This window comes from Streptopelia decaocto, assembly GCF_964273445.1.
Source record: "Streptopelia decaocto genome assembly, chromosome: 4".
In the NCBI taxonomy this organism is placed as follows: domain Eukaryota; kingdom Metazoa; phylum Chordata; class Aves; order Columbiformes; family Columbidae; genus Streptopelia; species Streptopelia decaocto.
In genome coordinates, this window is record NC_138658.1 from 64,334,232 (window position 1) to 64,361,381 (window position 27,150).

The window sequence follows — 27,150 nt, forward strand, 5'->3', positions numbered from 1 at the left end:
AATGCTTATGTTGCACAAGCAATTGCTGCGTTGCACTGCATCAGCACTGTTCCTAATCCTGATTTGGAAACATCAACTGTTAACTTGACAAAGCATGACACATGGTATGTTCAAGTGTTTTCAGCTGCACCAACACAACAAATTGTAATGGCTCCAGAAGAGCCATTTCAGTTGATTGTGTCAATAAACTACAACCCACAAAGAAAAAGGCATGTGGCCAACCTGAACAAAGCATCCTCAAATCACAGATAATAGGTTAATGGTCACAATTTTTGTCCTTCTTTTTAGAAAAAGTATTTTTACAGGAAAAAAAAAACCCTGTAATTTCTACAGCTTTTGCCTGTGATGAATCCAGCCCAATGGCACTTACCGTTTACAGTATTTCCTTCATTTCCATGTGTAGAACATGTGTGACTTCATTCTTCATACTTCCGCTTCAAAATGAGGACTTGGCATGTATTATCAGTTCAGGTCAAAAAACAGGCTGTCCCATGCAATTGGTCTTTCTCCAGCTTCTGTGAGACATAGGCCTACTATTATTTAAGGAAGATTTCTGCATCATTTCCCGGACCAAGTGCCAGCAGACACAAGCTTAGCATTGCTTCCTATTTTTTCTCCATTAGTTAGTTCATTAGGAAGATCTACATCTGCTTGATGGAAGTGCAGATTTTCTGCTTTCACAGTTAGGCTGATGGTACACACAGTGAATTCTAACCTCACTGGGACCATTAAGGTTTTGGAGTAAGGAAATCAGGGTACAATCTGACTTAATGAGACTAGCTGCTAGGTCAGCAGTTCTTTGCACTGCCTGCTTTTCCTGTTGCCCACATACCAGTCAAAACCCATGAGGAGCCATTGTGTTACCTCAGAGATCACTAACATTACATAAAGATTGCTGGCCATGACACTTAAGTGCCTCAGCAAGGATGTGCATTATTTGTTAAGCACCTGGAACCTGCTGAGTTAGTCTGTAGAAGGTACAGAGGAGGATGGTCCTTCCCAAAATTTACAATGCCCTGAATAACCAAAGCAAAGTGACCTACAGCAGAAGGCCTGGAGGAAAGAGGTGTGCTAGTCCTGAAGACACATTTCTTTTAAAACATTTTTTACATTGATATATACCTTTTTGCATCCTCAAGGTAGCAACTCGTGACTAGGAAGCACGCCAGTTTTCTTAGTCAGTTACTTCATTCTTGCTTCTAAAACCATCAGCAGCAAACTATAGTTGGTTATTTGATATCAGAAATTAAATCCTCTTAGCTGCTCATTTCACATACCTGGCAAATGGACGCATGTTACTCACAGGTATTTGTGTGTGCGTATGTGTATGCACATACATGCACACACACAAGTTTTTTCTGTTATAGTATGTGAGGGGAAACACACTTAAAATGAAACCCACTAAGCCAAGTATTTGTAGTAGTACAGAGTGGCAACAGTGCTTGACAAAATGTCATGTAAGGATTTTTCTGTAAAACCAGAGAACTGGATAAGACTATGACTAGTTTCCCCGTGTTCGTAAAATGCAGATTACAATTAAAGCAATGCACAGTGACAGAGAAGAATAACCTACACCATTGAAAGGCTATCCAAAATTCTCCTTTTGTCTACAAGGGACATTAAAACAGAGTACCCTGTGAATATGCTCAAATAACTGAAAAAATAAAAGCCTCACCAGCCAGCTGGGGAATTCACCTCCATGCATCTTAATCTGATACTTCCTTAGGCACACACTTAATACACAATTGCCTATTGCTTTTGACCATCTTCAGCCAACAAAAGGACTCAAATGTAAAATCACAGAAGCTGTAGATGAAAGGACCTAGTCAGTCAATTTGTTAAACCATGTGCTGTGTTATTTTGGCTCCCTATAGTATACTGTCAAATATACTTCTGATCATCACTTGGACTTTTGATGTCATTCGGATTCTGAGTGACTTTGGCTTCACACACAAATGAATGGATTACACTCATCCATCCGTGCGTTATTCATCTGTTCAGTTCAAGAACACTTGCTTGCAAGACAAGAGTATTGCCAAAATTAAATAATTAAAGTGCTTCTTGTGTTTTTGAGAAACCCCCTCGTTTCCACTTACGGGTCCAATTTTCTGTAGAAAATGAATAACATATTTTTTCTACTTAACACACCCAAGTATGATTTATGAAATGCTACTCAAGGAAGACAAGCTTATTTTACACTTTATTTACTTGGAACAGAACACTGACAGGAGAAATAAATGAGACAGCCAAGATGATCCATAGTCAGAGACATGACTTGTTTTATGCCACAGCCAGGAAGGGATTCTGGGCCTCTTGCACCACAGACCACTGACCTCAGGAAAAGAGATGGAATGCATTTTGGATTGGACAACACATATGAAATCAGTATGTATGGGGAGCTAATGACTGAGTGCCAGCCCTTTCTGCCAGACACGGGGGTCAAATGCTCTGAATATGTAAGGCCGCAAAAATAAGGCATTGGGAGGTATAAAAATGCTGCTGCCCTTACAATACTCAGAGGTAAATTCACTATTTCACACTCCACCTCTTCTCTATTAGTTAAGATCTTCAACAACAAAATCAGAGCTGCTTGCTCAGTAATTGAGAGGCACATCAATCAATTTCTACCTTGAAAATGTTTTGTGTTGATTTGGGAGTATTCTATATTTGAAGTAAGCTATTCCATTGTGAGAATGTTTTAAAAATAAGTATTAGCTCACCATTTTCATCTTCCCGTATGTTTACTTACAGCCCATCACTCTCATCTTCCAGTATGTTTACTTGGCTGCTGCACAGGTAGTTATCTGGCCAGCAGTTTAACTAATTGAAGGCGTATGTCCCAGAACTGTGCTGATGACACTAGCATTATCAATGATGTTTATGACAAAAAAACAAAGCCAATGAAGGAAAATCCATTGTTCTGTGCCCTCTGAGAAAGGAGGGGGGAGGGGGAAAAATCAATTTTTTGCCAAAGACAAAAACAGAAAAGAGATGACAGGAAACAGAGCATCTTTCTTAAAGAGACCAACCAAAAAATCAAATTATCATTTTAAACTGTGAGATTAACATTTATTTTTATAGCCACAGGATGTTAAAGAGTCTTGAGTACATTTTTTTCATTAACTCTGTACCAGATTTGCTGAGATTCTCCTATGTGAAGTGGGTGAAATCATGACTCCTATGAAGTCAACAGGAGTTTCTCTAGTGACTGTAATTGAACTCAGGTTTTATTTGCACTCTTAACACCCATTGAAGGGCTTGCATGAGAGCCAAAAAAAAGTAGATGGCTAACATTTTCAGATAAAATAAAATTCTTAGATTAAAAACAGTATTCACAAAAATAATGGGTTGAGATTTGAAAAAACAAAATAAAACAATCCCACTTCAGTTTTGCTATGCTCTGCATAGAAAAGACTAAATTTCCATTAAAGACACAAACTTCTGACTTGTAGGTGGAAGGGCTCACTGCTGAAATATCTCTGGTATTCTCTATCTACAGGCATTATGATCTTGCCTATTTTAGAATTAGCACAAATTCAGCCACCGATTACCAGTGTCTGGTGGTTTTAAACGCAAAGCAGGAAAGCCGTGTCTGTAACATAGCAGTTCTTAGAATAAGAGCAGCTGTGATCAGGATGGTTTGACTTTTATCTGCAGTTCACATTTGCATCAGGATGGTTAAATATTTCTGTGGACTGACAGGTGAATCCCGAGCACGACCAAACCTTTAGTCCCTGCCCCTTGTGGAACCAAGAAAAATCTTGTTGGAATGGCAGAATAAACGAACCTGATCTGAGAGCAAGATAATTCGAAATAAGAATTGCAGTTGCTTTCAAGTTCTTTATTCTAATTGTTAATACTTTACACCATTTTGCCAGTAATTTGTGCTCACTCAGAGCACAGACGGGAAAAGAGGGGCTGCTCACGCTGCCATCCATGAGGAGGCTGGTTAGTGTTGAAGCACAGAACTGGCACAAGGCTGAGCACCCATCCCATCTCCTCTCCTCTCCAGGTCTGCCTGCCATCCAAGTCACTTGTTGCATCGCCCACAGCGGTTCTCCTTCCACACGCTGGAAAGCGATGCACCTGCAGATTACAAAAAAGCATGTTGGTCGCCTTGGGTTATAGGAGACAGCACAGTGAATATGAATCATTCTTTATTTTTCCCCAAGACAGAGATCATAAGATGTCCTCTCCCACCCGGGCCGCAAAGCCCTGCAATACGCATTTACCTTCAAGTGACGCGAGCACCGGCTCCAATGTTCGCTTCCCCCCACCCCGTTTTACAGAGAGGAGACTCGGTCTCGCTGTCCTGACGAGCACGCTCGTTCTCTCCCTGCAGGAACGACTGAGGGAAACAAGGAGACGCGCTAAGGACGAAGCCAAACGACCGGTGCTGAACCCCCGGCTCCCCGTCGGCCAGGGGGGTGAGGCCGGGGCCGGCTCTCCATCGCGGCTTCCCCGCCTGAGGTACCGAGACTGACTCCGCCGGGGCTCCCTTGGGGCGCGGGCAGCCCGGCCGGGAAGCCCCACCTCAGGGCGAAGGGGCTGCCGTGAGCGGCAGGGCGGCGGCCCCCCGCCGGTAGCTCAGGGCACGGACAACCGCCGGCACCGTACCCGGCCTCCGCCAGGGGAGGGGCGCGGAGGGCGGTGCGTCCCGTCCCCCCCCCCGCCGCCTCCTCCTCCTCCTCCTCCTCCTCCACCACCTGCTGCCGCTGCGCCAGTAGCCGGCTGGGGGGAGCCGCCCGCCTCATCCCCGCGGGGCCCCTTTGTGCTGCTGCTCCAGAGCTGCCCTCAGCCAGGCGGTGGCTGCGTCACGGCCCAGGCGCTGCGGCCGCCCAGAGTCACCCCGCGGAGGCAGAGCCGCCACCTCGCTCCCCGCTCCGCCATTGCTGCGCGGGCCGCGGCCGAACGACGCCTCACCGCCCCCTGAGGAAGGGCCGGGAGCCGCGGCGGTGAGTGGTGGGGCCGCTGCCTCACACCTCGCCGGCCCTTGCGGAACGGCTGCGAGCCGTGGCGGCGGCGGCCGCCGGACGCGGGGGCATTTGCCCCTGTGAGGGGAGAGCCATGGTGGGGCGCGACGGGAGGGAGGCGCGGAGGGTCCCCCGGCCGCGACCCTGCTGCGGGGGCGGCGGGGCTGGGCGGGCGGCGAGGGGCCGGGGCGGGGAGCGGTACCGGCGCCCTCCCGCTGCGGGGCTGAGGGGCGATGCCGCACCGGGGCCGTGCGGGAAGTCATCGCTCCGGTCAGGCTAACGTGTCGGAATTTGGGGTGCTTTTGGTTTATTGGTGGTTTGTGTGTTTTTTTTTTTTTTCTCTTGCCTTTTTTTGTTTCTTTTTAACTTTGATAATAAAAGCGCTGGTCATCGTTCTTATTCCCAAAACGCCAACATGTAACCGAGCCACAGAGACAAACGCCTTTTTTTTTTTTTTTTTTTTTTCCCCGTTTCATAAGATATTTCGGGTTCCTGGGGTGCTGGGGAAAGGTCTGGTGCATCCCGAGTTTCTGACGTTTTGCATTTCTGTGCGTGTGTGGCTGTGCGTGCCTGCAGAAAATCCCTCTATCCTGGAAGAATGGTGAAACTGGGGAATAATTTCAGCGAGAAGAGCACAAAGCAGCCCCTTTTGGAGGATGGATTTGACACCATCCCCCTGATCACACCCCTGGATGTCAATCAGCTCCAGTTCCCACCTCCTGATAAGGTACAGTAGGCTTTAGTTTCCACCCTGGAGAATCACACCCAAATCTCAGGCAAACAACAAAAGAATAGGTTATGTGTAATGAGCGGCTTAGAAATGGCAAGAAATATGGGGTGTTTCAGGGCATGCTGGTTCCCTCTGGGGAAAAAATTAACAGTTAAGCTGATGAAAACCCAGTAGTAGTGATTTGCATTATAAAGTAGTGGGAAACGTTAGCAATAAGCTACATTGCGTATAAGCATATATAGATTTCATTGCTGCTGTATGAAATATATAAGGATACAGATGCAAGCAAGAGGCTTCTCTAGGCTCTATTGTCATAGCCCTTCCTATTCTGTATCTTTCTTTTTTTGTATCTGGAAGGCACTGTGTATTTTCCATGAAGGACGTGAATTTTCCTTGTCCAGCAAATGCATCCCTAATGGGGGAATAAAGCACTGCTTTACTTCTCTGCAAGATGTATGTGTGCGGACTGGCCACAGAGAGAAAGAACTTCCATGATTTCTGTGTGCTTCAGTAGGAAATGAATGCTAGCCCCAGACAAGCTGAAATAATGAGATTAAAACAGGCCACTGAGTTTTCTCCTTGGCAATTTACTTGGTTCAAAACCCAGCAAATAGATGATTCAAATGCTCTGTAGCTGGAAGGGGACAGTTCAACGTGCTGCTTACAGGTTGGAAGGGAAATGTGCATCCTGCATTCTTCATTACGTGGCTTGATTACTAAGGATTTAATTTTAAGGGTTTAGGAAGGTGATGTGATAGCCTGTAAATATGTTTATTCTCACAATATAGAATTCAGTAAGTGATATTACAGGTAAGGATACAGGTAAGGTAGTAGGATATTTTTTCAGATATTTCAGTACCCTGTTTTTTCAGTATCCTATTGTAGTAGGATGTTTACTTGCACATTTCTCACATACACATCTGGCAAACAAGCTTTGCAGTCTTTGGAACACACAAAATTTAACTGGAAAATGGTCAGTAGTATCTTCATGCTGATTTTTATTTTTGGCATTGTGTCTCTCATGAGCTCAATTCTACTTCTAGATAAACTGACAGCTCAAAATAATTTGCATAATCTTATCTTGGGGTAAAGAATTTTAGCTTGTTAAATTTGCCTCAGTAGAGTGTTGCTTGTAGGCAATGCAAGTAAATTTGTGACCTCCATTTTAATTGCTATCAACATCATTCTGTGCTGTGTGCGGTGGCCAGTTGGCAGGCATAAATGCAATAAGCCATAACAGCTGTTAGAGAGCCTGAGGGTCCATTTTCTGCCCTCGGTTACATGGGTGTAAATGTTGTAACTGAGGGCAAAATTGTACCCAGAGGCTTTCAAACAAGTAAAGTCTTACTGTGTCTGATATGCCTGCCAACTGGTGACTGGATATAACCGATTACCAGGGCCTAAGGTCCAAAGGAATTTGTTACTGCACTGCTGAGCAAAAGTCTGAACAAGGGACCTGTGTAGTAATGGGTTTAATTGGAGCAGAGCCTCTGTAATGAACCCAGGCGGTTCTGTGCCAGCCTGATTGCTCCTGCTGGAGTGGGGCAGAACTCCTCCCACCTTCACAACATTTGCTTCGAATGGAAGTTCAACCAGAATGAAAGTACAACTAGACGAGGAGCTTAAATGAAAGAATATTTGCTTGGCTCTTCTACTCTTTCCACTATCTGTTTTTATATTAGCTTTCATTTCCTTTTGCAGACATAGAGGGGAAAAGAACCATCATGTATTTATTGGTCCTATTGGCTTCTTTCTGTAACTGCCTGGTTAGTCATGTCAGTGTGTCTTCACTGGTTGCTGCAGACTCAAAGGCAATAGTAGAGCAACTGATCTGAGGAAAAGAAACAGTATCAAGTCAGGACTGACACACAGATCAAATTGTGAAGTAGGAAGACACTCATGTATAATGAATAAGGAGTACATACTTCATATATCTATGCTTATTATTCACTTACAAGGCTCCAGCATGGCAGTGAAGCATAACTTCTTGAACAGTAGTGACTGCAGCACTGAGAATTTGATGATTTTGACAGCTTCTAAATTAGAGGGATGAACTGATTTAAATTCCCATTTAGGTATGTTAAACAAAAGACGACATTACATAACCACGCAGTTAGAACTGTATGTTCAGTGTTAGCTGAATGTGATTTGAGATTATGCAACATAAAGGGGGAAGAGGGGAAGTAAAATATTAAAAACCATTCCAGAATCTTCAGACAGCTTATTTCCATGCTGCTATTTAGCAATCATGAAGTTATATAGTTATAATCGTTACCTTATTAATTCTAGCTGAAATAAGTTTAGAGACTATGTCCTGCATGTATGTGTATAATACTGTAAAAGTGTCTAATAAGCTTTGTTGTACTGAGTCTGGGTACAGTTACACATTCTAGATACCCCTTCACAGGGAAGTGAGGGGAACCCAAAGCTTTAATTTCAGTACCTGGCTACCTGTGAATATCACAATCTTAATTTCAGAATAATGTAGTTGCTATTGATACCATGGGTTGCTCTAAAGATAGAATCTGTTTCTAAAATTTTAAAACGGTCTAGATATTTATTCTTTGGAACAACAGAGAAATTTGAGCAAATCTTAATAGCACTGTCAGTACGATAAACTGCACCCTACCTTGAGAGGGATACTTTGATAAACATGATGAAAAAATTTAGAAGACAAAAATGAGGCAAATAGGTTAGGTATGTGAAGATGTTGTGCAGTTAGAATGCCTAGGAGAGCACTAGCAATATGATTGACATCATGAATATTTTAGGAATACAGGTAAGATGCTAAATAGTGTAGCTGGGGGCAATAGCTCATACCAAGGAATAAAATCAAGTTAAAGAGCCTTGGGTGTTTCAAGAAATCTCATTAACACAAGCATTTGTCTGCGTCTTGCTGTTTGCAGCTGATAATTCGTAAATTAGATGTTAAAAATAAGAGTGCCAAGAGCTTTAGTCTAGCACATAGTGCATAGCACCTGGGCAGGTCATGTGACTTTTAAACTCAAAATCCTGCTGTCAGAGAACATGGCTGCTGGTGGCATCATCATCTGCTGGATTTCTATGGACACTCTTTGATAACAGTCTCATCCTATTGGTCTCCAGTTGGAAATCCCATTAGTGGGATCTCCTGAAGCAAATGGAGGTGGCTATTTTCAAACAAAGTGGGAAGCTTCATGGTTTGGATTTGAACTAAGTAGATGCTTGCTTAGTATAGCAGCACAGGACCACCGCAGCTGAAAAAGATGAACAAGTATTCCCGTAGTTCCATCAAAGCCACTTTGAGGGATAATTTTGTTGATGATTACTGTGCAGGAAAAACAACTAACAGCTTACAGCTTCCAAAGAAGGATCAGACAGAGTGGGGGAAAAAGAAGGCTGTGCTAGATGCACTTGTAAGCAGGTAAAATAAGAGTTATTGAATAAATAAGATTCCTGTGGTTAGTTTCAGCTGACAGCTTTTTTTTTTTTTTTTTAAATTTTTTTAAAGGTTGTGGTCAAAACGAAAACAGAATATGAACCTGATCGCAAGAAAGGAAAGTTCCGTACTCCTAAAATAGCTGAATTCACAATCAGCATCACTGAAGGGGTTTCAGAAAGATTTAAGGTAAGCAGTGCTATCTGAAGACATTAATGACTTGGTTGTGCTCACAGAAGTGCTTAAAATCAGTTGCTGATGGGAGTCAAAAGTGGCTATAACTAACAGAGTGGCTGTTGGGGATATATATGGACATGAAAAAAAATTCAACCTTGCAGTAGTTCAGTATTTGGCAATTAGAAGCAAAAGCAAATATCGCAGCGTTATTGCTGTAACCTCTCACTGGCAGATGAATTCAGAAGGCACTTCTGTCAGCGTGTGGGTTTCAGAATGTGGCTGGCCGGGGTCTGTGGGCTGCACACAGGTAGCTCTCAAGGCATGGATAAAGCTCCCGTTAGGGTTTTAAGGACTCAAACCACAGGAGTATTTGTTTTCTTGTTGGCTTTTTATTTTTCCTCATGGCCAAACCATTCTCTTAAAAGCACTGTCATGGTTGATTATATATTTTTTTATAGTTAAATGTATGACTTGGCAGCTCAGGAATGTATACCAGAGCTTTTTGCTATCAGTGTTCATGGTCCAGTTGTATCTTACAGCTTGGTGACGACTGTTAATGGCAGATGGCAGTTCAGCAAGAATCTGACTTACATTTACTCTTTAATTTCTAGACCCCTGTTACTCCCTTCAGTAGTCCCAGAGGAAAGCTGAGAGCTTAACTAGTCCAAGGATTTAATTCCTTTCCCCCTTCTCACTGAAGGGTAGGTTTTCTTGCTCTGTAAGTAAAACAAAGCAGGGAGGTCGATACTTCAGCTCATGCTTTCCTACCTGTTCTCCTAACAAAGGAAGACTACAGCTCTTCAGTGCAGCTAATTTGGCATCTTACCTAAGGATGCCAAAGCATTTTTAAACAGCAGGAAACCACACTGTTCAGTGCACAGGTACAAAGACATTTGGAAAGCCTAACGTTTAGCATGAGGGAAAAATACAGAGTTACGGTAAATATGTGGAGTCTCTTTATATTGCGCACTTATAACCTCTGCTTTGTGGTAGGAGTTTTAGGGCATACCCAAAGCTTCTAGTTCTGTTGTACCTGTTCTAAAAGCTGCCCAGGCCCAAGGCTACCTTTGTAAGACTGTGTACAGCTCTCTGTGGAATTGAAGCATGCTGAACAAACAATGTGAAGGCTCTAGGATGGTTAGATGCTTTAGGCTACATTTGCAAAGGAACTTTTCAAATTGTTGCCAGGACAAATGTTTTAAGTGCGGGTCACCTGGTGGAGTCTTCAGCCATACAGTGGAGCATGTGGTTCCCTAGTAAGCTGTGTGGGGAAGCACCCCAGATGCTAGTAAGGGACGTGATGGAGTCTGGCAGGGGTTTACTAAGGACATAAGAAAGCCAGTTCCAGTTTTTCTATTCCCTGATTTGGAGCAAGGACATCCCATCCTTGGATGCTACATTCCGACTGATGTTCTGTCTTTCTCCTCCTGGCACCATGGTACCAGTCCTTGAGAGTAATCCCCTTCTTCTCAGGTGAGGCTTGTGCAATATTATAGTGTTGTGTAAGGTGCAGATGGACAGCTCAGAAAAAGGAGGTCTTAGCTCTGTCTTTTATGTGTGTCCTGGCCACACTAAGGTGGTCCAAAAATGCTTATTACATAGTAGAACAGCAAGGGGAGAAAGTGGTTAGTTTGAGTATCGTGCTAGGACTTCAGTTCCAAGCAACTGAGCAGAACCCATACCTGAACAATTCTGCACTTATCTACCAGCTGTAGGTACTAGGGGATTTGATTGCTTGAACATCAAATTGTAGATGAGGAAGGGTTTTGAACACGCATCTGAATGTTTTGCACATCTCTTTGTAGATCTGGGTTCTTTCTGTCTTTTTTGGAAGAGCTGAGCAAATGAGACCTTGCTGAACAACAAATACACAGCTCGTGCTGTTGGGTACTCTTTTCTAATTTGTGTAGCTGAACAGTTAGAAGCCTGAGCATTTTTGCGTTGCGTTTTTATGTACCTTTGGATGGCATACTTAAACAAAATGTCTTTTAGATATTACTTTATGATGATCGCTCTGGGATTAATCTCATACTACAGGGTTGCTAGGTTTTGCTGCTAGGTAACTACTGCATCAGAGAGAGGTTTCAGTAAGATTTGGTATCTCTTGGGAATTGCAGAGTGATTCACGCTGGCTTTAAGTCTAGGCTTCTGAAGAAGAGTGTGGGGGTTGATCAATCAGGAAAATCGTGGTTCAGTTAATTGAAAACAATAGTTTAATGCAGAACATCCAGGTCCTAAAAATGTCCCTTAATCTCTATATAACAATTTTAGAATTGAATTATGCTGCTTGCAACATTTTAAAGAGAACTGACTGGTTTTCCAGAAGGGATGATTGTCATATTCACCACTTCCAGTAGTAAATATTGCATTAATAATTGATGAAATTTCATAAATATGTAGATGAAAAGTACTGATATTGTGAGGTTTTCTCGTGGGTCCTTATTAATTGTGAACCATCATGTTAACTGCTGCTGTTGATTCTGAGAGAGTAAAAGGATATTTGTTTGAAAATTAAATACTTGCTGTAATTATGAAATGCATTATTTAACTGGTGAGATATTGACTTTGGCTCGTGTTCATGAAAAAAGCTTCAGATGCCATTTTAATGACTTTAATAATGTACATCACCGATGCATAAGCTTGCCACAAGACACAGCCCAAATGTTGTACTAAAAATAAAAAAAGTCAGTCAGTCATATTTACAAATAATTCACGTGTGTATTCTAAGATGTGCTTCTTAAGTAAGGACAAAGCAGATTGCATTTTTGGGATTCAGCAGTGCAGATCATCTAAAGCTGTTCTTCCTGCGAAATTATACATTATAACAAATGAAGCAGCTCCAGCATGTGCGTATGTCATGTAGATCATTTGGTGTTTTAGCAGCTGGCTGAATAAGAAATTATAAAACATATTTTCTGCATTCAATCCACATTACCACAGTTATTACAACAGAGCTGAGTATGTTTACAAAGAAAACTGCAAGTATAATTTCCCTGTATGAAGCCACATTCTGAATTCAAATCAGAATATGTCAGAAGAACGTGAAGACTTCCTGATTCTGAGAACCCTGTTGTCTTAATTTATTTGTATAGCACTAACCACTCCAAAGAAGATGTGATTTTTTCACTGAAGATTATTTTTCCTTGAGAAATAGAAGTTGTGCTTTTGTTCTTTGAACAGTATAAGCTAATGGGTGGAGTTGGTCCTTCACATCTGGAAAGCAACTTTGAACGAGGCAGCTTTGTCTCTCCTTCTGTCCACTGTACAGAACAACAAAACGTGGCTGTACGTGTCATTTCAAAGCAGTCTAATGAATCAGGACATAGGAAGCTATTGTGGGAGAAAATTGATGGTATCAGTTACCCAAGGCCAAACCTTTGCCTCCACCATTGGCAGAGTAGTGGGATTTTGTAGTGGATGTCTGTTCTGACACCCATTGAACTGGGCTACGGTTGACAGTTGTGCACAAACACAGCCGTTTAAAAAATGTTTGCAGTATCAAAGCATGAGGTATTTTTCTGTCTTTGGGGAAACCTGAATAAAGAACATTCAGAAGTATTTTGAAAACAAACACCTGTGTTTCCAAATAAATTTCAAGCCCTTAAATAAACCCAGGCTGTGGTATGCCTTAAACCCTTTGGTTCTATTCAAAGGCAATTCAGTTCTTCAGACTTTATCCTTGACATTTCTATATATGTTGAAGTGCAGTGCCAAAGCCTCAAGCTTATTTCTGTGTAAGACCATATGTTGCAAGCCATGTGCTATCAAAGTAGCAAGCAGTTGTTGAAATGTCTCCATGAGGTTATGGAAAAGGAAGCGAGACTTCCTTTCAAAATCAGTTCTTGCAGTTTTACCTGGCCATTTTAAGGCTGAAAAAAAATGTATGCAGCTTACATTTAAATATTCCATTTTTGGTCTGTCTTAAAGAGGTATCCTTTAAAACGTGTTTCTGCCTCAAGACTTGTTTGCCTGTTGTTCTTGGTAATGTCAATGATTATTATTGCTGTAAAAATAATCAGAGACAAGGAAAATACTTGTCAGGTTCTATGTGATTACTCTGTGGGTTGAGTACCTCTTTGCTCCCCCTTACAGAGTCTGTTAGGTGCGTGAGATGTCAGCTGATTCCTGCGCAGGATATGGCTTCTTTCAGTATATTCTGTGTCTGTCATGTAGTGCTGACAGGTACTTACTGCCATGAGTAGTCCTGTTTTCTTCAGTAGAACTACTCACAGGATTAAAGTTGCTCACAAGTATAAGCGTTTGCCTGGCTTTGATTTCTTCCTTTATTACTTCAAGAAAAAATAAAAGAGATTCTTCTTTCAATATAACTGCTATTTTAAAACAGTTGATGTAAGTGAAAGCTCTGCATGGCAACTGTCGTTTTTCCATTTTTAAAAAAAGTTTGATAATTCCCTGATACGACATTGTCAGTCCTCCTGCTAAATTTTCGGCTAAAAGGAATTATTTTACAGTTGGAGCTGGAAGATTTAAGTAAAGTGGATGGCTAACAGCAGCTCCCCTGCTCTGCTTTAGGTGTCCTCTGCCATTGTATCCGTCCAAAATCCTTTTCTTGGAGCAGAACCAGGGACACTAGTGACACGGAACATGTTTTGGGTCTCTCCAGATGTAACACATAGCCTTTCCTCTTCTGTAGTAACCTTTCCAGCCTTTCTCTTGGCCTCAGTAATATCGTCTGGGTTCGTATGGGAAGGTAACAATTTCTTAGGGCCACGGGGTTTCTTGAACTTCTTCCTTACATCTCTGTAGTTAAAAAAAACTAATATATGGTGCTGTGTGGTGGAAGATGGGAACACTGTCGTGAACAGCTGTGTTAAGCCACAGTGCTAGACTCTCAAGGCCACTGCCTTGTTAACCTGTTTTTGTCTAACAGTATCTCCCTCAGGTTTCATTAATTGACTCCCTTGCAGGCTGGTTCTTTTCTCTTGCACTGTTGCTGTTAATAAGCACTGGGTCTGTAGCTTCTTTTTACTTACTGTCTTTCATGAATCTGTCTGCCTTTCTAGCTGCTCCTGCCAGTCATCTCCAGGTAAGCATCCAAGCCAGTTCTCCTTTCCTCTTTGTTATCTCTGAGAAGGACACAGTCTTCTGATTTCTGCTGTTTTTTCTGTACAGTCTACCCCAAAACTATCATCATTGAGCACAGAGGTTTGATGGGAATGTCCTGATGAAGAAGATGAGTTTAATAGATAGATACCAGTCATATAGCTAAACATGGCATGTAATGCTAGAAATACTGTCCTGAAATGAGGCACCTGGTTGTCTTTTGAGTCACTCGTCATCTTGTATGTGTATGTATGTTCCCATAGTGTGCGTGGGAAATTTACCAAGTTGTTCTGTGCAATTCGGATTGCTCTGTGAATGAAGGAGTCAAATGTTGCATCTATAGATGGGAATGTTCCTTTTTTTTCTTTCATGTTGCCATTTACTTCAAATCGAACGTTTCATATTCCTTCAGTTCACCGTTTCACATGTATCTTTCATGTAAACTTCTAGGGACAGGTCCAGAAATAATTTTTGAAAAGCAGGAATGTTAGGGGAAGTGGGGAGCTGATTTCAGTGTTCTCTAACACACTGGCAGAGGGCATTGTGTAGCTGGAGATGCAGGATTTTAGTGGAGAGAGGTGAAATGGAGGTCACGGCCATTTGCAGGGAAGTCAGTGTGATGTTTTACAAATTCTAGTCTGTGAGATGTAGCCAGACTCAATCTATTGTAATTACAGTCTGCTTGCCTAAAATTCTCTTGGAGTTTAAACTGGATCGCAGTAATCTTAATTTCCTGTCCTAAATGGTTGTGCAGAGTTGCTGTATTTCATCCCAGAGGGCTTTGCATTTCATACTGGTGAGCAAAGCATAAATTGGTTGTAAATCATTTCAGATGAAAGGTGCTCTGTAAATGTATGTCTTTGCTCTTTTTGTTTGGTGCTAGCACCAAGTCTGTGCCCAGCATTTCACAGGCAAATCAGAAATGAAAGTTGTGTTCCCAAGAAGCTGCAATTCAAATAGCTAATGCACAGATGTAGAGCAGAGATGAGATGTGACCAAGTGTCAGTGATTGAGTAGGGAAAATTACTGCATGTCTTGTTAGTTCCACTTTAGTTCCACTTCTCATCATAACAGGAATGTTCCTCGGTGGGTTTGTGTGCTGAAAGGTGCGTGATGGAAGGAAGAGCATGAAGGAAGGTGGTGCAAACCAGCACACTGAGAGTGGGCTAATAAAATAATTTCCATCAAGAGGAGGAGGCAGGATGGGAAAGGTGGAGATTGAAGGCAGAGGGAAAACAGATGGCATCTGGGCTTTAGTGGGACAGTGGGATACAGGCAAAATGGAAGAAGATGGAGCCAAGAGGAGCAAAATGGGTAGACTTGTGGATGCCTTGAAAAACAGGGCTTGTAATTTGCTCAGAAAGGGACAGGAGCCAGAAAGGGATTTGAAGAGAAGTAGGCACGGTTGGTGCAATTGATAATTCTGCTGTAATATTCTGGCTTGATTAAAAGGGGAGCATAATAAATGTTAACGAAGTGAGGAGGGAGGAGACTGCAGTAGCAAGGCAGAGGAAAAACAGCTTGCAGTGTTCTGCAGCTGTAGCAAAGCGGGATGGATTGATTGGGAAGATGTAACAGGTTGTGATGGTAAGGCTTTATCATGAGCTGTTTACATGTTAGTGTAGTTGTCAGATCTGGTGAGTTTCGGCTAAATGCTTACCGTCTGAAGACAGGTGTTTTTGCTGTGAGTACACTTAGTTCATTCATTAGTCATCTCTCATTTTGATTACTGTAATGGCTTCTGGCTAGACATTGTCCTTCTTCTGCTCTTCACTTTCAATCTATTAAAAAATCTGCCACATACATAATATCTTGTCATCTTTTCTGTTCATATAGTTTTGCTGCCAGATCCCCTTAAAACTAGCTTGAAAGGACACTCTCAAGATGAAAACAAAACTAGACTTTGACTTCCTAGTTAAAAGAAACGGTTGTTTGTGTTATCTTGTAGTTAGCTCATAACAAGTATTTTAAAAGCCCATCACTCCTGTGGTGTGACAGGCACCTTGGAATTCTGCAGGATGCAGATGGCTGTGAATGATCATAGTAATTCAGAAGACTCCTGCTCCCACTGTGTGTGGTCCTGCGCTCAGCCAGCTGGCTGCCACGAGAAGACATTCAAGATTTTCTTCTAGAAGGATGGAGAGTGCTGCTTGTGTGTGCATTGCATCCTCTCCTACCTTGAATGAGGAGGGCAAGCTGCTGCCAGTGCCCCAGTACAGGGAAGAGAAGAACTTTTGTTTATAGTGAGTGTGCAAAGTTGCCCTCAGAGAAAGCAATACAGTAACAAGTAGCGCTTGTGGTCTAGAGCAGCTTGTTGCTCTCACTCTTTCCGTGGTTTTATTTCTGAAAGGCATCTGGGAGGAGAGGGCTCAAGGTGAGGCAGGGAGGTAGGGCTGTGCTGTGTTACTGGCAGGGGAATCTGACTGCTTCAGGGTCAAGAGTGAACCTGGGGATCTGACAATTGTGCACCATCAGTGGGTTATTATGAGAGTGGAGGAAAAAGGCTGTTAGAAGGAAGAGAACGATTTTGAGCTTATAAAGGAGAAGTGGGTTGAATTAACAGGTGATTGGGATCACATTGGAATCCAGTGATGGATTTATTTCCTCTGTGTCATTTTCATGTGCAACTGTCCTTTATCTGAGTAGAAGTTACTTGTATCCTGAAGTATGGTAAGAGAAGGGAGCTTTTCTTCTAATAGGAAGGAGACAAGAGCTTACTTGATTAGGGATTTGCAAATGGAGTGTGATTGCAAATTATTGGAGATAATGAGAATAAAAATTTACATGTTAATACTGAAATTAATAACATTAGGAAATACAGGGAGAAAAAAAGATTCCATGAGAATGATGAAGAAGGAGCCCTGACAGCATTTCCCAGTGTTTTACTGTGTGGCAATGGAAGAACCATGCTGGACATGACTTGAACGAGCAGTGAGAAGTCACAGCTCCATGCAGGTCACTGAAACAGGTAAATGCTCCGTGTCGCAGCAAGTCTGCCCTGAGGCTATGGCTCTGCAACTTGCCAGGCTCCAGCAATCTGCACAACACTGGGCTTTTGACCTCTTTAAGAAAATAATTACTTTCCGAAACAGTTTCAGAGCCTTGGAGGGAGTGATCCTGCAGTGATTGTGGAAATGCAAATATTTTTCTATTGTCTAATTGGCTTCAGCTACAAAATAGCTTGTCAGCTTTGCAGTATGTTCCTGAGGCCCCATTTGTATGTCAAAATGGTTATGACTGGGAAATAATGTTATAATTCTACTATTCCCTGCTAGTATGATGGCCAGGGAATATGGTTCAAAAATATTCTCAAGTCTCAAAGCATTTTAAAGCATTTTAAACTGCTACACCTATTTGTGGAGGAGACAGATGTGAGCTGAGTCGATCTGTACCATAGCAATTGTTTGCTTGGTGTCTGTGTCCCATGTCACAAGCCTGTACTCCTAGAGAGAGCAGCTCTTCTGCAAGGCTGTGTAGAATATATCTTGTAGGGTGTGGGAAGCCTCAGCAATAACTCCATCTGGATTTTATCTTTTTCTGTCCCCACTTCCTAGGCTCTCTTGTCTGTTTCTTCTCTCAGGGAGAGAGCAGTGACTGCCAGAGCAGAAGGAACGGGATAACATACACTATGAGTCTGTGAGAAGTGAATGACCCAAAACCTGCAACTTGGACAGGGCCGTGTGTGTGTTGCAGAGCTGCTGGGCAGGCTGAGGAGTGCTCGCTCCTTTCTGGTTCCTCATCCTCCGCCATTGCTCAGCGCAGCTGGAGCTCTGTTGGAGGAGAAGGCCTCGAGCCCGTGGCCCCCCAGGCCTGCAGGGCTGTGTCCTGCTCAGGGGCATGGGCATGGGCTGTGGGGCAGGTGGACCCTGGGCACCTGCACATGGGTGCAGGGTGAGACTGGCAGTGTGTGGGACTTGTCAGCAAGGGGTTAGGGAGGTGGGACAAGGAGCCCCAAGGCGGAACTGCAGACTTTGGGAGAAATGTCAGTTTTTCTAGAGCCTGGTGTTCAAGGAGAATTTTGATGGGACAAGAGAGAATGAGGCTTGTTACAGTTATGGGAAGGGGAAAACACTGGAAGATGGGACGTGAGGTTTGTGCCAAGCCAGAGGGGATGAAGGGCCTTGTGTGTGGGTGGGATAGGTGAGAAAATATGGGAAGGGGCCCCAGAGAACCGCAGAAAAGGGAGAGGCCTCATTGAAAACACGTGAGAAGGGCTGAGCTGGGGCATGGCTTGGCCAGGATGGGAGAGGGTTATGTTGTTCGTTATTAAACTGAGCCACAGAGAGTGACCAGAAAGGAAAATGTACTTTATCTCTTGGATTCATGGGGGATATACTGAGACATGGGACATGTGAGCACAAAATACGAGGTTAGCAAGACAAGAGCAATCTATTCCTGTTAACCTTTGTGTATGCAAACGAGTAATAAATGTGGGAAAAGACTAATTGGATTTGAAAATTGATGTCAGTGTGAGGTTTTTGGAGAGTGATTAAGAATATTATTTTTTTGTTGTAATCCAGTGACTGTTCTGAGAAACTGAAGATGTTGCTATTAACCAGAAAGGTCCTTTGCTTCATGTCTCATTTGTATTGGCATTTTTACAGTAATATCTACATTTCTTCTGCTAAATTATGTTCTGATCTGCGGTTCTCCCTGCCTCTCTTTCATCCCTCCTTTTTTTTCTTATTTTCCATCTAACAAAAATCTTTATAAATCCTTGGTTTCAGCAGCACCTGATACTCTCCAACCTTGTTTCAGCCAGGAAATTCAGCGCTCACTGTTGTCTGCCCATGGTCAAGTTTGCTTCCCCAGTATAAGTCCCTGCAAGTTCATTTCAGTCCTCAGTGTATTCACTGCTGCACATAGTTTGCAGTGTTGCAAATCCTATTAGTTCTGGGGTTTATGATAAAGGGGGAGTGTGTGGTGGTGGTTTTTTACCAAGAGGCAAAGCTACAATTTTTTTTTTGCTTTCTCAAATACGATTATTCTTGTTTGCATAATTGACACGGATGTGCCTAAGTTCCTTTTTTTAGGAGGTGTATATAGCTGGCTTAGTCATCTTCCTTCAAAATTTTCATCATATTATACTTTGTTTAAATTAATTAATTGCATTATTGTGTTTGTTTCTGTTTATTACTGTTCCTTATGCTGTAGCACATGCTGGCTTCTTTCTAACTGGCCCAAAAAAAACCCTCAACCACTCTTACTCTGTAATCTCCTTGAGCTACTTATTTGTCTATCAGTAGAAGCTTTAGAATAATAAAAACACACATCTGACACACTCCCCCAAGTAGTGAATGCTATTTGCTCAGTTCACACCTTCCACAAAAATGGTTCTGAATTAGGGACCTTTGCAGTGTAACTGCTAGGCCTAAATTCTGTGTTTCCTCATGTGAATGGGTGAGGTAATTCTAGAGATACTTGTCTCCTGTCTCACCTGAAAGGCTGCTGGTCTGCAGCTGCTCAGGGTTTATTCCTGGGACAGGTTAGCTTGATCCTGACAGTGATTTCAAGCTGAAGGTGTGTCTTGGGTTTTCCTCCAGCCCAAATTCAGGACCAGAGAGGTACCTCAGGGCACGGTGAAAAGTCACTGCTCTGTCGTGCATCTGTGACAGCTTCTCTGTGGCTGCTGGGGGAGGAGTTGGAACAGAACTCCTTGCGGCTCGCCCTCTGGTGAACATGCTGTATTCCCTCGTGGGCTGGCCAGTGAGCTGCTCCTGTACAGCCTCTGTGTGATGATGAACTGTTTCAACCTATAAATTAAGGAGCATTGAGCAACCAAGCGTGCAGACTGCTGGTATAACTATCCATACATTTATAGCAGGTGCAATGAACTTTCATCCTGATGAGCAGGCAGACATTACTTTCTCCTTGCTTTTGTAGAGTCACCTTGGTATAATCTGGATGCCACCTGTGCTAATTTACTGTCACCTGGCTCCATTCCTGGACAGGCGCAGGGAGAACAAGTGTGCTTATCAGCTGACACAAGCTGGACTTACATCGTCCAAATACTGAGAAAGCAGGGGACCCAAACTACCTCAGCGTGTCCTTCTGGCTTCACATGTGCACTGAACAGGAGCGCAGCCAAAGCCAGCCTTGCAGGGCAGAGGCAATGGGCTGCTGACCAGATCACCTGCCGCCTTCTCCGAGGAAGAGGAGGCAGAAGCACTGACGTGCTGCTTCTCTATTCTCCCTCAATAACTAAGAAGCTGGTTTTATCCTTTGCCTCATTTTACTGTGGAGTGCATTCATTGCTGGCTTCTGCTGCCTACAGTAACAAACAGCAATACAATAAGCAGTGCATTACTAACATGAGCATGTTTTATTTTTCTTTACAGGTAACTGTGCTGGTCCTTTTTGCCCTTGCGTTCTTAACATGTGTTGTATTTCTGGTAGTCTACAAGGTTTACAAGTATGATCATACCTGTCCAGAAGGATTTGTTTTCAAGGTAAACTGCATACATATTCTAGAAAAATAGAAGACTCTGTAATATTCTGTGTTTTTTTCTGCATAACCTTGATTAAGTCATGCTGTATTGCATAGAAATTTGTATTTCTTTTCATAGGTTAGTGTGCTTCCTGCTATGTTTCTTTCTGCTTAATTTATAATTGAGGTTGTACTATTACACAGTTTTCATAATGTTGTTGTTTTGCTAATGCTTTAAACATTGAAAATATAGCAGAAGTCCCAGCACCAGTGTCCTTCAAACCTACTGCATCTGCAGTTGTCTGGACAAAGCCCTCTTTTATTGGGTCTTACGGTTTAATGTTGGCTTGTTCCTCTAAATTCATGTCTCTTAGGAAAGAAGGGAATGATAAAACCTGGAGGAAAAAAAAATACTCTTGAATATGTGTCAAAGAAACAGTAGAGTGATGTTCTCATTAAGAGTAGCAGAGTTACCTTAGGGTTATTTTTGTAGAAAGAACTTCGTGTTCTAGAACAGTGATCTCCAAGCCCTACTGCCACAGGCCAAAAGTGATGCCAGAAAGGGTAAAACGCATTTATTGGGAAGAACGGTGGTGCTCCCCGAAAGGGAGGCCGGGGCTCACTTCGTTCATGCGAGATGGTCCTGCTGGCTCCTCGGCCGTGACCTGGGCTCACAGTCAGGAAGGTAACATTGATTTCTCAGTTGTAAATTTAGCAGAGTTGAACTTGGCTGTAATTAGATAAGAAAAGTAGCAGTGATGATGGCATTCTTCCCTCTAATTTTTAAAGAATATTTAGTTGTGTAATGAATCAAATGAGTACCTGGTATGATCTTCAAAAGGACTGAAGGTGGAGTGGCTGCCTCAGCACTTCTTAACGCTCCTGTTCTGGACTCTTGACTCTGTCACTTCAGGCACATAAATATCTCACAAGAATCTAGTCCAAAGTTACAATCAGTGCTGCGCTGCTGGATTCTCTTAGCTCCAAGCATTCAGTTTTAGGTTACTGCTTTCCCTTGGGTCAAGGGCAAAAGATGCTGTGGTTAGAACATTTGGTTGCAACTGGGGAGATGCAGCTTTTGGTTCTGCTGGTTTGTTTTTTTTTTGTGTTAGACAAGCACTGAAACCCCCCTGTGCTCATGGCTCATGGGACAGTAATCTTTTTTTTTTTTTTTAATAAGCTCTCTCTTGGCTTTGAGCAATTTGGGATACGGACGGGGCAGTTAACGTGCTCCTGTCTTTAGTCTAGTGACAGTCTGCTGCTTCTGCTTCCTTTCATACCATGTTGTCCCCTCCTTTGAGTTGCAGCCTTCTGGATTATTTTATCCTTTCTTCCCAGTGTCACAAACATGTAAAGGGAGGACAGTTTCTTACCTGTATTTAAGTTTCACTGTGAACAGGATCAGGTTGCGTTTTTCTCCTTAGGGCCCTGTGTTTGAAAAAGAAGTCGGGCAGAATGTCCTGTCACTTCGTTTTTAAGGTGCAGCAGCACACAGGGCCGTGCTTCTGTTACTCTCTCCCCGTGCTGGGTTTTGGGGAGGCTGTTTCCAAACTGCTTGATGCCATAATGCCAGGAGGCACAGCTTCTTTGGTCATGTCACTCTTGAGAGTTTTACAGGATAAATATGTTATCAAATGACACAAGGCCTGAAACTAGCAGGGCTGACATGAATTTCTATTTGTTGCCTTTACATCTCTTTTTTTACGGGGGGGAGAATGTGTAATACGTCATGGCATAGCTTGGCACAGATGTCTCTAGAGATGAAGTAGTCTGTCACCTTGTGACCAGTGTCTCCGTGGACTGGCTTCATGCCATGTTCTGTGGCCTGGATGTCCCCTGGCTTTGGATGCTGATGTGATTTCCTGGTGTAGGGCAGAGGTGTCCCCTGCCCCAGGAGCCCTGGTGCCATCAGAATCGCTGCACACAGGCTGAGCTCCCGCAGCTGTGTCTCTCACTCACTCTCCTCTCCTTTGATCCTCTCATACATGGAGCAGTTCTAAAGGTTTCGGTGTTTTCAGCCTTTTCTGCTGTCTTGTACATCCAGAGCTTGAAGGTGTGCTTAAAAAGGTGCTTATTTGCCTTTGGATAGCAATCTTAAACTGCTCAAGCCTCAATTGTGTGTTTGCCCAGGCTTTCTGACACAGCCCCAGTGCTGGAGTTTCCTCAAAGACCAGAGTGCACTTAGATCCTGGAGGAGCTTCTCCAGGGCTTCAGTGTGCTCCATGCTGCATCTCTTCAGCTTTCCTTGCCAAAGCACCTGCGCTCTGTCAGACCCATGGACAGTGCAACAAAGTGATTTGCTTGCATTAAAGACAACACTGTCATCTATTAAGTTTGGAATTACTGGCCCAGCAAAGTTAATGTGACTGAAGATACTATTTATAAGTAAATACCACTGGGGTCTTTATGTCAAAGAAGCAAAAGGAGTCCTCTTAATACAGATATAGACTGGCAACCAGGATTTACTCAGGCATCCAAAGCCTTAACCTATAACTAATTTCTGGAACAGAATGGTTGTGAAGGAAACAAGAGACTGGCAACTCACTCAGGAGCTTCCCAGTTTTTCCTCGTGACCTTCCTTATGACTTCTCTCACCTGGGAACCACGGGAACAAATAAAAAGGATGGAGAGGAATGTTCTGTGTAAGCTGAAGGTCTCAGGCAAGTGGCAGGATGAGGGTTGGCTCCAGTTTCCGTTGCTCGGTCACTCCCAAGTGCTGCATGGCTTGCCTTGGGTAGGGGCTGAGCAAAGGGGCTCTCCTTGGGCAGCACACCGGGAGCAGTGAGTCAAAGGGGAGGTTTCTCCTGTGTTTGCTAGAAGGATGAAACCCCAGGAGCAAAAACGTGGTCAAGATGGAAACTCTGCTGTGTGTTTCTTGAGGCTCTTCTGTCAGATGTTGTGCATGTTTGCGACTACAAAAAATAACATTACTGAGTCATTTTGCCTGTTACAAAGCAAACTGCTTTGAAAACCAACACAAGATTCTGTGGCTTTTTTTTGGACTGGCAGTAATCTTGGCTTGTCTTCAGCACTAATAATTATATTTGCTTGAATTTCCTTGGCAGATTTCATAAGATCAATGGATAGTGTTCCTTTCTCCATTTAAAATATTTAGAATTGTGACTATATCCCGTGACTGAGTGGGGTAATCACTAGGAAGACGGCTATGTCTGCGTATTTCTTAGTCATTTTACCACGTCAGAAGTAGTGTCAGTTATCCCAGATAAAGCACAGATAACACTACCAGAAGATAGCATGGTTGGCATAGTTGAACATGCATATCAAATAACTCTATCCCATATTCCCGGATTATTTTTTTTAAATCTAGGTTCCAGTCTTGCAGCCAGCATGTATGATGATTATGACCACAGGGAAACCTCCATTGACTTAAACAGGCACTTAAATAGGCACAAGTGTCGGCTTAGCTGGGGTTAAATCCCATCTGCTCTGTAGTGCTGCTTCAAGCAAAACTGCGAGGGAGGATTCGTCCTGGCTGCTGAGTTCACAAAACATAATGAACTGAACCTGGCTGGGGGTGGTAACTTTGGGCGCTATTGTGAGTCTGACACACGTGGAGGCCTCTGTCACACAACAGGTGGGGACCGATGCGCTGGGAACTCCGTGGGAGGACAGTTGGTCTTGTGACAGCGACTCTTCCTTCAGCGAACTGCCACGAGATCACATTGTCAGGGGCAGGCGGGTTCATCAGGCTACCTGTAGGCCTGTTGTTTTGACAAGTCTTCTTTTCTTCTTCTTTTCTTTGGGTGATTTATTTTTTTTCACTCTAACATTTTTAGGATGCAAAATTTGTATTAAGCCAGGACTGCCTGTTGGATCTTCCCCCAGTCATTTTTTGCCTCATTATTTAAACCATTTGAAACTATTGTTACTGGTGCTTACTTATGCCACTTTTTTTTTCCTTCTTCCTTTTTTTCCCCTCCCTTTTTTCCTCTTTTTTTTTTTTTTTTTTTGACAAAGACAAGCCAACCGAAAACTAAATGTGAGATAAGACTGAGATAAATGTGAGAGAGCCTCTGGTCCAGCATGATGTTTTTACTTGTGTTTCTGTGCTCAGAAATTTCCAATATTAAGTTTCATTTCCCAAGTTTGATGAGAACAGTGGCAGTTCAAAGTTGCTGTGCTGTAATATTATAAATTTTAGTCTTCCTGTGCTGCAAGCAGGAAGGCCGAACAGCCTATTGCTTTCTTAAAACAGAGTAGAAATGATTAAACTTACTTTCCTTAAAACAGAGTAGAATGATTAAACTTACTTTTCTTCAAGCTGCTCATATTTTAGAGGGTCAATCCAGTTGCCCTGATGACTGTCCCAGCACTCTGAGGGATCTGCCTGGAGTGGCAGATGTGGCAGAGACACTGACCTTCTGCAACAAAACCCGTGTGGGGGGTCACAGATTTGTCTAAACCATTTTTCCTTGAGCGCAGGCAGCTGCTGCGTGGGCTGCTGCTGCATCGGCACCCAACGGGTGCTACGGGACGCCTGCTGGGTAACGCACTGCACAGACATGTTCATGTTGGTTTGTAAGATGACAGCAAAATTGGGATCTTACTTGGTGTTTGACTCTGTAAATCAGGTAATTCTCTTCGAAAAGCTCTGAGCATCCAGCATTTTCTACATAGTGCTGTTAAACTGTGGGAAATTAAATAATGTAGTCCCACAGCTAAAGATAGGTTTTTAAAAGCCTGCTGTTTGCTACATCTCTCTGACAAACAAGAGTGAAGTATTTTGTGTGTGTGTGCACACTGGTGCACAAGCTTGGCCACCCACAATGTTTTCCCTGTGTGTCTCATTTGCTGGGCTATAAAACTGTTCGTACCTTGGCACCAGTAGATCGGTATTAGTTTGTTTCTCAGATGGAAAACACTGTACTGAAGGGCCTGGAGCTCTAATGGTAGAACGCAGAAATCTGTAATAGTAGCCCAAACAGTCAGAACTAGGTGGGGAGAAAAAAGCAGCAAAATATGGCTTGAACTAGAGATTGAGGACTTTTAAAAATAATTTTTGGCAAGCGTGTTTCTTGTATGTTAATTATTCTGGCACACGAACCCAGATTGGTCTTCCTGGCAAATACATGAGTAGTTTAAGGCTTGCAGGGTAGAACATTTGCAACGCAGTAGGACAATGCCGTAGTTAATTGCTGTGCGTTGCATCTTGACTCAAAGTGAATATTGGCTTAGGCTAAAGGGAAAAAAACTAACCCACTTTTGGTGTGTGTGGGACCGTATCTGTAATCTATGTGATGGATTTTCTTTTCAGAATAATCAATGCATTCCAGCTGGGTTGGAAAACTACTACTCTGAACAAGACTCCAGCGCTCGAGGGAAATTTTACACGGTCATAAACCACTACAACCTGGCCAAACAAACCATCACGCGCTCAGTGTCCCCGTGGATGACGGTACTGTCAGAGGAGAAACTATCTGAACAGGAGACTGAAGCCGCTGAGAAATCAGCTTAGTATGATAAGCTAATTATTAACACTATGTCATTTGAGGGTAACTAAGGGACTTTAAGGAAATTTTCATTCAATATAATTCTGGATAATTTAGAGGTTACTCATGTTTATGGTGCAATTGCTTCTGTTTGCTGATACTGCTTTGCAAACAAACAAAAAAACCAAAAAGACCAAAACAAAAACTTGCTGCAGAACATTCATGGGCATAAAACAAGGTGCATATCAGCATTGCTTTAGAGCTTTGACACCATTTTCAATGTAAAAAAAAAAATCTGATGTTAGGTATGTTCTTGCAGTTTATTGGATACTGACAGATTTCTTCGCGGGATATTCAGGGCTTGGACCTTGGATCAAGTGTTCTGTTGTCTGAACTGAAATTTCATTTATTAATTTTTTAAATTTTTGTCATTTTGCAAACTGAAACACCCCAGCCATAACTAGAGTGATCTCTTGTTTAGCTGAAAGCTGTATTTAATACTTATTTTTGGCTCAAGCAAGAATGCTAGTCAGCATTGATGTCAGGGGCATGATGTAATAATGACTTGTATGGAGAAAGAAACTGTCAGGTAGCATTTTTCTTACATTTTCTTTACTGTTGTTTATTTGTAAGTGATAACGAAGTTCTCTGCAACAAGGCATGCTCAATGTTTTATTATTGCTGTCAACAGGATTTAACTGCATTTCCACCGTGGCTTTAGCATCTTGGTAAGGATGTGCACTGAAACACGAACTAGATAGACATTATGGAAAAAACACAGTTTTAGTGATGGATGGTGAGGGTAGAGTGCAAAATACACGGTTCAGGATGTTCTAGTGAGAAATGACATCTCTTGATGATACTTAAGAGGCAGAAAGTATATTCACAGTAGATGTCCACTGTGTAATTTG

The 27,150-nt window shown here is 42.7% G+C and overlaps 1 protein-coding gene across 2 annotated transcripts; it reads left to right on the forward strand.

Moving 5' to 3' along the window:
• The first annotated feature begins 4,707 nt into the window (after nucleotides 1-4,707).
• Nucleotides 4,708-26,896, forward strand: NSG1 (neuronal vesicle trafficking associated 1). 2 transcript variants are annotated; one of them, XM_082050498.1, is made up of 5 exons: nucleotides 4,708-4,955; nucleotides 5,550-5,700; nucleotides 9,194-9,310; nucleotides 20,701-20,811; nucleotides 26,065-26,896. In XM_082050498.1, the coding sequence occupies exons 2-5, from the start codon at nucleotides 5,572-5,574 to the stop codon at nucleotides 26,263-26,265; spliced, it is 558 nt and encodes a 185-aa protein (XP_081906624.1). In that variant the 5' UTR covers nucleotides 4,708-4,955; nucleotides 5,550-5,571; the 3' UTR covers nucleotides 26,266-26,896. The 2 variants fall into 2 exon arrangements, with proteins under 2 accessions (XP_081906624.1, XP_081906625.1); XM_082050499.1 differs by lacking the exon at nucleotides 20,701-20,811.
• Nucleotides 26,897-27,150: the final 254 nt, after the last annotated feature.

Bases quoted from the DNA above. Each gene is read 5' to 3' on its own strand.
- NSG1 (XM_082050498.1), top strand. From the start codon at position 5,572: ATGGTGAAACTGGGGAATAATTTCAGCGAGAAGAGCACAAAGCAGCCC. The intron at 5,701-9,193 runs GTACAGTAGGCT...ATTTTTTTAAAG, and splicing joins AGTTCCCACCTCCTGATAAG to GTTGTGGTCAAAACGAAAAC. The intron at 20,812-26,064 runs GTAAACTGCATA...TTTTCTTTTCAG, and splicing joins CAGAAGGATTTGTTTTCAAG to AATAATCAATGCATTCCAGC.